The sequence below is a fragment of the Olea europaea genome, chromosome 12 (assembly GCF_002742605.1).
Source record: "Olea europaea var. sylvestris chromosome 12, O_europaea_v1, whole genome shotgun sequence".
In the NCBI taxonomy this organism is placed as follows: domain Eukaryota; kingdom Viridiplantae; phylum Streptophyta; class Magnoliopsida; order Lamiales; family Oleaceae; genus Olea; species Olea europaea.
The window spans coordinates 6001616-6014075 of record NC_036248.1 but is presented as its reverse complement, the minus strand read 5'-3'; the positions used below and the strand labels follow the sequence as shown (position 1 = coordinate 6014075).

Sequence of the window (12460 nt, the reverse complement as noted above, 5' to 3'; positions counted from 1 at the left end):
GTGCAATTCATGACATACATTAAACTGCCAATGATACGAGAGTATTCCAATCGAGACTTACTATCACCAGTATTGGAAACAAGATGCATACTAACATCCATACGTGTTTTCATAGGAATAATATTATATTTCTTGAATTTATCAAGAATCTTCTCAATATAGTGTGATTGAGACAATATGAGACCATCAGATGTTCTAGAAATTTTAATTCCTAATATAACATCGGCCACACCTAAATCCTTCATTTCAAATTTACTTGTTAGCATCCTATTTGTAGTTTGAATTATGGTATCATTGTTACCCATAATCAACATGTCATCTACATATAAACATACCATGACATATCCATTTGGAGTGTTCCTGACATAAACACATTTGTCACACTCGTTAATTTTGAAACCATTTGACATCATAACCATGTCAAAATTTTCATGCCATTTCTTAGGAGCTTGCTTTAATCCATATAATGATTTAACAAGTCGACATACTTTCTTTTCTTGTCCTGAGGCCACAAATCCTTCAGGTTGCTCCATATAAATTTCTTCATCCAATTCCCCATTCAAAATGCCGTTTTAACATCCATTTGATATATATCCAAACCATTCAATGCTGCTATTGCAATAAGCATACGTATGGATGTGATTCTTGTCACAGGAGAATAGTTATCGAAATAATTAAGACCTTCTTTTTGCTTATAGCCTTTAGCGACAAGTCTTGCTTTATATTTGTCAATTGATCCATCTGCTTTCATTTTCCTTTTGAAAATCCATTTACATCCCAAAGGCTTATTACTGGGAGGGAGGTCTACTAATTCCCAAGTATGATTTTTGTAGTATGGATTCAATTTCACTATGAACAGCTTCTTTCCAATATGAAGCTTCGGTTGATGACATAGCCTCCTTAAAACTTTGAGGTTCATTTTCTAACAAATATGTTAGAAAATCAGGCCCAAAGGAGGTTGACATCCTAGCCCTCTTGCTTCGTCTAGGTTGTTCATTTATAAATTCTTGATCTATAGTCTCTTCGTTTTCACGAGATCTCTTTTGTGAACTTGATTCACCTTGCATGTTATAAGGAAAAGTATTTTCGAAAAATGTAGCATCCCTTGATTCAATAATTGTATTAACATGCATATCAGGTATTTCAGACTTATATACCATAAATTTGTACGCATTACTATGGTAGGCATAACCAATGAATACACAATCAATGGTTTTAGGTCCTATCTTAACCCTTTTAGGTTTAGGAACTACTACCTTAGCCAAACATCCACATACCTTCAAGTATTTATAATTAGGTTTGTAACCTTTCCATACTTCATAAGGTATCTTTTGCGTTTTTCGATGTGGTAGTTTGTTAAGAATATAGTTGGCAGAAAGCAAGGCTTCCCCCCACAAGTTCTGCGGTAATCCAGAACTTATTAACATAGCATTCATCATCTCCTTCAATGTTCGATTCTTGCGTTCAGCAATACCATTAGATTGAGGAGAATAAGGCGCGGTTGTTTGATGAATAATTTCGTGTTCCGAATAGAATTTCTCAAATGGTGAATCATATTCACCATCTCTATCACTTCTTATGGCCTTAATCTTTTTGCTAAGTTGATTTTCAACTTCTAACTTGCAGTGTTTAAACACTTCAATTGCTTCGTCTTTGCTTTTGAGCAAATACACATAAGAATATCGAGTACAATCATCGATAAAAGTGATAAAGTACTTATTACCTCCCCTAGTTTGAACAAATTTTAAATCACATATGTCGGTGTGAATTAAATTTAGGGGTTCAGTACTTCTTTCAACAGAACGAAAGGGTAGACATGACATTTTGACTTCTACACATATATCGCATTTGTCATTAGGATTTAAATCACACTTTGGTAATAAATCTAATTTGATTAGTCTACACAAAGTGTTATAACTTGTATGTCCTAATCGTTCATGCCAAATGTTAAATGACTCAAGCAAGTAAGAAGAAGATGTATTCTTATTCATAATTGGAGGTACAACAGTCATTACATTCAATTTAAAGAGCCCCTCATTCAAGTAGCATTTTCCTACAAACATTTCATTCTTTGAGAGTACAAATTTGTCCGAGACAAATACTAGCTTAAACCCGTTCTTACTTAGTAGAGAACCAGATACCAAGTTTTTCCTAATATCGGGCACATGAAGAACATCATTCAGAGTGAGCTCTTTTCCACTTGTCATTTTCAGCACTATCTTCCCATGTCCTTCTACCTTGGAAGATGACGAGTTTCCCATGTAAAGATGTTCATCATAATCCATTGCTTTGTAGGTAGAGAACATCCCGCAGTTTGAGCATATGTGACGAGTAGCTCCTGTATCTACCCACCACTCCTTAGTGTTTCCAATTAAGTTGCATTCAGAGACGACCGCAGAAAGATTCATGTCTTGTACCTTATCAGTGAGGTTCTCATGTTCTGTTACATTGGCCTGGTTAGTTTTTCCCTTCACATTTTTTGACTTTCGACAATCCTTGGATCGATGTCCTGCCTTGCCACAATTGTAACAGTTGTCTTTAAACTTTTTAGCAGTTTTTGAAAAATAGTCTTGTTGTCAACCATTTTATAATCCAAAAAACGACCGACAATGAATTTCTTCGTGCCGGCATCTTCGATTTTGTACTTTGTGTCCAAAGATTCCCACAGTTCTTTTGCGGACTTAGCATTGCAGTACACATTATATAATGTGTTATCCAGTCCATTAAGCACATAATTTCTGCATAAGAAATCAGAATGCTTCCATGCATCAACCGCAGTCAATTTTTCAGCATCACTGTCTTGTTCGGTATATGAAGGCGCATTTTCTTTGAGAAATTTAGCCAGATTTAATGTCGTCAGATAAAAAAGTATTTTTTGTTGCCAACGCTTGAAATCTGACCCATTAAACTTTTCTGGTTTTTCCCCGGTCGTATTCGGGAGTGTGGTACCAAAAGTTGCCATTTCTGAAACACAATCAGAAGATCAACGGTAAGAAGGAGTAGAAACAGAAACAAATAATAATTGAAAAAATTCGTTTTAAGATTGTTGTTTCTGGAGTTTGAAGTCACTCCTTCGAAAACAATCCGACAGAATCACCTGAATGTAATGATTGATCAACAGGATCTAAAGTTGTAATTTGAGCCCACCGACTTCACGATATTTCCTTAAAACGAATTTGCTGCCTTTAATGGTGCTAAAGGCGTCCAGCAATCGTTTCCCAGGATAGAACGAATTTTCGTCTCCTACGAAAGCAGCACTGCAGTCTGTAGGAGTTCCAACGAACTCAACGAAGTGCGTTTTACTTCGAGACAATATCAGAACGAGAGAGAGGGAAATGAGATTCAAAGCAGAGAAAGTTTGCAATGAAAATGGTGTAAATTTTCTGGTAGAAAAGCTGGCTATTTATAGACTTGTTCGTGGCCATTGAACTCAACGAAGTGCGTTTTACTTCGAGACAATATCAGAACGAGAGAGAGGGAAATGAGATTCAAAGCAGAGAAAGTTTGCAATGAAAATGGTGTAAATTTTCTAGTAGAAAAGCTGGCTATTTATAGACTTGTTCGTGGCCATTCGAACAGTCATCACCTTTCAGACAAGCCTCAAAAATCCGAACAGACATACTGTTCTTAAAAGTCATGTCTGTTAAGGCGGTTAACAGTCGACTGTTTGGTCGGTAAACAGTCGATTGTTTGGTCGGTAAACAGTCGACTGTTAAAAGAAAATAAAACACCCGGAATAAGCCAAAATTTAAATTTCATTTTGTACCCAAGAATTTGATTATTTACAATTTGGCCCAAAAAGTTAATATAGTGTAAAGGTCCACCCAGACCCGCACCGGACTCGTGCCGAGCCGAGCCGGCCGGTCGGACGGACGGCGCGCGCGTGTGGGTTTATGACCGAACCCAATAGGATATAGGTCTTCCCCCTTCCAAAGACTATTGGTACCCCTTGGGGCCCAAACCCAATTCCAAACTTCCACCTTATAAACCACACCAAAGTTTCCTAACTTTCCTATGTGGGATAAGTGTTTGGCAAATCAAATTCTTCCATAATCCTTAGTTTATGTGGGTTACTTTAACACTTAATATTTCATTCAATTTTAAATGGTTTTCGATAAATAAATATATCACGTTAATCATCTCGCGGAGTAGAACGTGAATATGCTAGGTCCCGTATTAATTAAAAGGTGGGTCCCACTGAAATTTGGGCTCAAAGTTGACCCATTAACCATTTTTTCCAACATTGTTGTAACTGGGCATCCAGAACTCCATAAAACTGTTCCAAGAAAGAACGCAGAATTGCAAATGCCTTGTTTGATAATGTAATCAAACCTTATTTCCCAACTAGTCAAAGAAAGGACAAAAAAAAAAAAATTGAACCACTGTCACGTTAGTGGTGGGCATTATAATTCCTCTTCACTGTAGTAGGAGAACAATTCTATTTATGATACTAGTGTGATGCACGTGCAAGCACGTGACATGACGTAGTGGACCATATAATAGCGTAAATATTTACAACGGAAATCATTATCCTATGGCCTCTTGTGAGGTATTTGCTAAATAAGTTCCATATTTGCTAATGTTGAAGCTACTTAGACAGAAAGTAGGATGTTTCCAATTAATCTAAAGAATTAAACCATTGAAATTTTCACATATCACGAAATCAATCCATCATAGGCAATTTAGTTAAAAAGCAAACAAAGATGCGCTTTATGTCGTTCAACATATCTGCAAGACATTAAGACGTGAATTTTTTTGAAGTTAAATAGAAAATAGTAGGTTTAATGAATGGAGATAGTCCTGAGAAATTTGCAAAATTCTTATATGAGAAAATTTTCAAATCTTTTCCTATTGATGGTATGAAATTTGAAGCTTTCTCTAGCACATATTTCATCAATGAAGCGATATCCTACATAACAAAGGATTTCATTTTGTAAAAAAGCCTATACCAAATGGGCTCTGTCAAATCCAAAAATTTCAATACTTTAGCCTATTTTTGGAGTATTTTTTTTTTTTTTTTTTTTTTTTTTTTTCAAATCTTGTTCAACTCTTATATTTTCAAAAAGCGGTTTGATCGGCCAACTACCCATCACTTCCAATGTTGACAAACCAAAATCATTGATTAGATCATTCCCAAACTTGAATATCTGAGAAAATATCCTTAAATTCACAACATAGTACAATAAATGCAGGGTATTTTCCACTCACCAAAATGATGCTGATGAATCCATTTAGTAGGCATCACCCTCCTTCGAGGAATCAGAAGGAAAAACAAGCAATGTATGATTATTTTGTACCCTATCATTAACAGTGGGACAATTCTCGTCCTTCTTGGGCATCTTTTCCACTGGATACCAATACTTATCCAACCCCACATCATTGAACACCCTTGTCAACCCTTTTGGGGGTATGCATATAATCCTCAAGTTTCATTGCATCAAGAATTTTATAATATCAACATTAAGAGAATTTCACTGTTGACCAATTAATTGAGGGAAAATTGGGATTTAGTTTACTACAAAAGAAGTAAGATTGTAGCACTGACCGTGAAATGAGTGGTAGAGTCAGATATCATCCTGGAAATCATACATATACAGCATCAATCCGCTCACTCCATTCTACCCAAAACCTATTACACAATCAAATTAATTCTCATAACCCACAATTAGTTCCTATATGCATACTAAAAAATGTTGGGAAAAAAATGGAAATTAAGAAATAGCATACGGTCAATTGGTTGGTAACACTATCTTCTTAATTGTAGAACGTGATTCACTAAGAACCGATTAATGACGGTGCATCCACAATGGAGAAGGCATTATGGGTCATTAGCCATGTGTACTTGTTAAAGGGCAACCCACTTACCTATTACATTGTTTAGACAGAATATTATCAGCAAAATTCAAAATCAAGAAGATCGTAATAAAATTCTTGAAAAACAAAAGAAAAACATGGCTTGGCATCTGGTGCAGAAAGGCTGAGTATTTCCAAGTGAAGGGTAGTTTCCTCAATAAGACCAGACCCACAATTAGTATCAGTGGAACACGAATCAAGAAGCTACAAAATAATTAAGTTTTAGCTCGAATTCAAATAAAAATATTTATAATGTACGGGTCTATAAACAATTAGACACAGAGGAGATAATGAATTAGCATATAAACTTGGCAATTGGAAGTTGGGATGAAGAAAAGAGGAAGAAGTAAAAACAATAAGATGAAAATACAGTGGTCATCTACAACAATAAGCATTAAATACTCAAGTATATAAAGTGCAAGGAAAATTGAAGACTATACTTAACATAACAATCAAAGTTGAAAAGGGTCAGAAAATGTAAAATAAACCTTCTTTTCCTAAGGTTTGTTTTGCCCAAAAATGGTTTATCTTTCTTGAGCAGCCTTAGTTGAAAGACCCTCACTGGTAGATCTAAAGTTCTCAAACACTTCTTCAATGGGATGTTCTCCTACGCACAAGCAAAGAAGAAAAACACCCACGAGACACGTCGAAAAAAGACCCATAATTACTGTAAAACAATTTACACGAAACAGAGTGCAAGTCCAAACAGCAAGCCTAAATCCATGGTAAAGCAAGTTCATTGACACAGGCTTTCCCATTATTCCCATCCCCAAAACTCAATTTCCTCCATTTCTATTAGATGCAAAACAAAGCCTACAAATGCAAACTCCCCTCTCGTCTCGCTATAAACACACATAATTAATTTAGCGTGTGAGAAGATGAAGAGTAAATTTAATCAATCTATCACTCAACTTTGAAATGGTTACTCACTCTTCTTTAACGGGTTACCTAATGGTCACTTATCTTTTCATTTAGTTACCCATTCACCACTCATTTAACTTCCATCTCTTCAAATAAACGAAAAACTACACGTGGATAACAGAAACAGACGTGGCAACCATTTCTCTGTTAAATTGATAACCTGGAACAAAACACACGACATCTCTTCTTTTAAACTCACGACTTCTCCCCATATTCACGACAACTGGAACACTGGAAGAGAAAATTACCGAAAATCCTATCAATTTCTTCAAAATTCTCCCTTAAATCAGCATATCAGGCTTGGGAATTCTTCTCTCCCTCAAATGGCAGTTTCCATTTGTTTGATGGATAGGCGTGCTTTCTTGCTTTGCAGGATATCTCAAATTCCTACAGTAGGTTTTCAACTTCCATTTGTGGGGGAACTAATTTAGAACCCATTTCATTCAGTGAAAAGTTCGTAAGATAACGTCAAGGAGGATGTAGAAATGCAAAATGCTGCATTTTGTTGTATTCTGAGGTCCATAACTTTAATATGATTTGCATTCAAGATTTTACACTTTCAAAATTATTAGAAATGGTCATTCGCTGCTTGAGCTTCTCTATTTTCTGGAACGGAAAAGACAGCAAAATCTGTGGCCAAACTTCAATCTTGGTATTTTTCCCTTAGCTGTAAATTCATGGTCGATTATCTCTATTGGTCAAATTTAGCCCCTGTGCGGGAGGTGTTTGAATTATTACTTTTGGTCAAATCTACTTTTCCTCCACATTTCATAAGAGAAAATTACTTTTGTTCATATTTGAAATATGTTTTTAACTATGTTTCCTAAATTCAAGATTGGTTTTGGCATTTTGTTAATCTATGATTACAACTGATTTCATATTTATGAGTCTTAACCATTTGTTCTGAAGTAGGCCAAGTTGGCACCTCGAAGAGCAAATGGGAATCCAACAAACGAAGTGCAACAAAATCCTCCAATAGATGGATACATTTTCATGCCCACACCTGGACTTGGGGTCACAACTCACAAGTTATGCACAATCTAACAATAATGGTCCTTCCCCTACTGCAGCTAGGCAAACTGAATGAGGGCTGAAAGGGTAAAAGAATGTTTTTGATATGGAAGTTTTTGACAGCGAATTGTCTTTGACATGGTTTTAAATATCTGTAGTTTAGTGTCGTCATGGAAGTTTTTGACAGTGAATTATCTTTGGCCGTAGTTTAGTGCATTAAAGTGGTCAAAGAATGTTTTTGAAATGTAATTTAACCATCATCGATGAATATTTTTTGTATGAATGGTTATATTCCAACAGTCTACTGGTTCATATTCTTGATTTTGAGAATGAATGAGTTGTAGTTTAGCCAAGAAGACAGAACAATGTTTACTGGTTTATATTCCAGCAATGTGCACCTGATACTTGGTGCTGATTTTGTAATTTACTAAGCTGATTTCAAGCAATGTGCACCTGATTCAAGCAATATATACATATATTTAATTGTAAATCAAACTGAAGCTTCTCAATCTGGTGCATTACATGAAACTTCTCAATCTGGTGCATCACATTTATGCACCTCAATCAATCCCAATTTTCAATAGCCTTAGAACTAACTTCTAATTTACACAAAATATTGCCATCCATCAACTCAGCCACAAAAAGGAAACAAACCAAATTATAATAGGATTCATTCATTCAATAATACAAAGTTCAAAGAACCAAGTTACAACAACCATCAACTCAGCCACAAAAAGGAAACAAACCAAGTTATAATAGGATTCATTCATTCAATAATACAAAGTTCAAAGAACCAAATTACAACAACCAACTACATATACGCATTTTCAACCCCTACTCCATTGATCAAGATAAAAATACATATAAGCATTTTCAAGTTACAATAACCATCAACTCAGCCACAAAAAGGAAAAAAACCAAGTTATAATAGGATTCATTCATTCAATAATACAAAGTTCAAAGAACCAAATTACAACAACCAACTACATATACGCATTTTCAACCCCTACTCCATTGATCAAGATAAAAATACATATAAGCATTTTCATATCTCCTACTGTACAATTGAAAGCTCCTTATAACCGTGGGAGCTCTCTTCCATCTGCTTCTACTCACCTTCGATTGCCTGTACAATTGAATCAAAGCTACAGTTACTGATTCCTTGCACTTTCCACAAGTCCACGAAGTTCTACTTGTCTCAAGCATATAACGGTAAAAATCTGATTATGATTTCCACCTGGAGTTCCTAACCCGACCCCTAATTTTCCCCATCCTCGACCAGCAAGTGGTAACGTTAACCAGTGGAATAATAACAACCAAAATAATTGGTACCCACAAAACCAAAACCCTAATTTGAGCCAAAATTATCCTCGACAAGGTGGGTTTTAGAGTCAGGGTTCTCCCCAAAACTTTCGTCAGAGGCAGAATTATCCGCAGCCTGGAGGTGGAAATCATAATCAAGGATATTATCCGGACCAGTGAAGGGAAGAGATGGCGGCGATTCTCAGGCCGGTGGCGTCCATTTTGTACCAGCCCGCATCACTATCCTGGAGAAAATTGTGGCCGGAATTAAAGGGTTTGAATTGGGGGTTATGATATTGAGAATAGGGGAGAAGTCGTGTGTGTGTTTTATCCCAGGTTATCAATTTAACAGAGTTGCCACGTCTGCTTCTGTTATCCACGTGTAGTTTTCCGTTTATTTGAAGAAATGGAAGTTAAATGAGTGGTGGATGGATAACTAAATAGAAAGATGAAGGACCATTGGGTAACCCGCTAAAACAGAGTAAGTAAGTAGTAACAATTTCAAAGTTGAGTGATGATTGATTAAATTTACTTAGAAGATGAATGGCAAATAAAGGTTGTAAACTGTAAAGGCTGAACAACAATTAATTAAGCGTGCGAAAGAAGATAGCAAAAGATCACGTCATTTTTTTAGGAAGGAAAAAAAAAAAAAACAAACAAAAAAGAGGTGGCACGCACTCCTAGGAACAGTGCCAAAACCTACTCACTCTTTTATTTTAGTAGTGATATTTGATCAGATTCGTGAAATTTGTAAACTTTAAAAAAAGGTTAAACTCTAACCTTAAGGGTCCCCACCACATGAAATTTGTAAACTTGTAATGTGAATAGATTGTTGCAAGTGCTTATATTTGTATCCCCATTTGTGGATGCTCAACGAGGACATAAACTTTTGTGATGGAACTATGTGTCTCAGGGCAAAACATCTATAGAGTTCTTACATTTTTGTACTACTTTCCGACTCTATTGGTTCATAACTAAGATTTAGGCCTCGTATGATCCAACGTAAAGGGAGTCATTGGATTTATGGGCTGTGCTTATGGCCATTACCTAGCGTTAAGCTAAGCTAAAGAAAAAAATTTCCTTATTTTTTTAGGAAAATATGATCAGGTGATCAACTTTTGAAAAATGTTTTCATCAAAAAAATGTTAATCAAACACTCCAAAAGTAGGAACTTGGATGAAGAAAAAGATATTATTCATGAAAAATAAAGTCAATCAAATACACTATAAGTCCATGTTTGATTCTCATTCTTTTTAAACTATTTCTCCTATATAATCATTTTCAATCACACATTTACATAATAAAATATTCTGCACGTAAATCCGAAACGTTTTTCCTATTTTTTGTTGAGAAAAATGTAGGAAAATCTGAAAACTTAATGAACTACAAGGCACGAAAAACGTTATCTTTTAAAAGATGTTTCTCCCCTATCCAACGAAGTCACGGCTGGAGTATGATAGAAAATCTCTCTTAGAATACAATGGAGGCGTTTGATTCAAATTGTAACTATTTAATCAAATCAAGAAGACACTAAAAAAAAACTGATGATGCTAAGAGAAGGAGAGAAGAATATTTTTTAATGTGTTTTGCAAACGAGAATTCGCCCAGAATTTATAAAAATTGAGGTAACCGTTTGAATAGATGTGTCCCTTGAAATGAAGAACACACCTGTTGGAAGTAACTATCAAAAGAACAGATGCACCTATTCGAAAACTTTTGAAAATAAAATTCTCTTTCGGGGGCATTGTCCCCGAGCCCCCACAGGGGCACTGCCCCCTCAACCCCCGCGTCCTTACCAGGCATGTCGATCCTCGTTGCACAGGGACAAACACTAGTCCGGACGGCAAATCATTCGTAAACAAAAAAAATAAAATAAATACATGCAAAATGATGAAAAATATCTAACATATGCTCCCGAAAAGAATTTTATTTTCAAAAGTTTTCGAATAGGTGCATCTGTTCGTTTGACAGTTACTTCCAACAGATGTGCTCTTCATTTCAAGGGACACACATATTCAAACCGTTGCCTCAATTTCTATAAATTCTGGGCGAATTCTCGTTTACAAAACACATTAAAAATATTATTCTCTCTTTCTCTTGGCATCATCAGTTTTTTTTAGTGTCTTCTTGGTTTGATCAAATAGTCACAATTTGAATCAAACGCCTCCATTGTATCCTGAGAGATTTCCCAGTCGTGACTTCGTTGGATAGGGGAGAAACATCTCTTAAAAGATAACGTTTTTCGTGCCTTGGAGATCATTAAGTTTTCAGATTTTTCTACATTTTTCTCAACAATTTTAAGAGATGTCTTTGTTTCAAGATCTGACAGTAAAATGAATATGTGGCACCTTCAATTCAAGTCATGAATCAAGATTTGATTCGTCTTGATCGGTTTGATGGACATAACTTCACGCGTTGGCAGGAGAAGGTTTATTCTTCTTGACAGCAATCAAACTGTCCTACATTCTGAGTGATGATCTTGCGCCTATTCCAGAAGAAAAAAGCAGATGATTCAGATGAACGCAAGAATGAATTACAGGAACAGCGGAAAAAATGGAAGGATGATGATTTTCTGTGCAGAGGCTATATTCTGAATGCACTATTAGATTCTGTTTACAGCACACGCAGGACTATCGGAACAGCAAAAAAATTGTGGCTGGCATTGGACAACAAGTATCGTATTGAAGAGGCAAGCAACCAGAAATTCTTGATCGGTAATTACTTTGATTTCAAGATGACGGACAGTAAGTCTGTTCTTGCCCAGGTACATGAATTACAACTTATTGTTAGTAATCTTAAGAATGCTGAAATTGTCTTGCCTGAAGCATTTCAAGTTAGAGCCATTATTGCAAAATTACCAAGTTCATGGAATGGCTATAAAAAGAAACTCAAACATGATGAAACCAAGCATACCCTGGAATCCCTCATGCGTCATTTGCGTATTGAGAAAGACTCTCGTAAACGAGAAAATAATGATCAAGCGGCAGAAAAGGCAAACATGGTTCAAGGAAATCATATGGGTAACAAGAAGCGTAAAAACTCCAGTTCTAAGGTAGATTATGCAGAAATCTCTAAGAAAAAATTCCAGGGGGATTGTTTCTACTGCAAGAAATCTGGTCATATTGCTCGTGAATGCTGACATGGAATAAAAGATGAGAAGGCAAAGAACGAAAAGACAAAGAAGGATCAAGTAAATGTGACTGATGGAAATCATAATCCAAACCTTGTTGCTGTGGTGGAAGAAGCCAACTCAGTCGGAGTTGAAGTAGGATGGGGGCTGGATATCGGAGCTACAATTCATGTAAGTCAACGACAGATCTCAGTTCAAGACTTACAAAGAATGCACCGATGGAAGAGAAGTAAAAATGGGTAA

General features: G+C 35.9%; 1 protein-coding gene across 1 annotated transcript; it reads left to right on the top strand.

Annotated features, from left to right (window-relative positions):
• The first annotated feature begins 11560 nt into the window (after positions 1 to 11560).
• Positions 11561 to 12460, top strand: LOC111406487. Its single transcript, XM_023035902.1, has 2 exons — positions 11561 to 12139; positions 12248 to 12460. The coding sequence occupies exons 1-2, from the start codon at positions 11561 to 11563 to the stop codon at positions 12458 to 12460; spliced, it is 792 nt and encodes a 263-aa protein (XP_022891670.1).

Bases quoted from the DNA above. Each gene is read 5' to 3' on its own strand.
- LOC111406487 (XM_023035902.1), top strand. From the start codon at position 11,561: ATGATCTTGCGCCTATTCCAGAAGAAAAAAGCAGATGATTCAGATGAA. The intron at 12,140-12,247 runs GTAGATTATGCA...AAAGATGAGAAG, and splicing joins GTAAAAACTCCAGTTCTAAG to GCAAAGAACGAAAAGACAAA.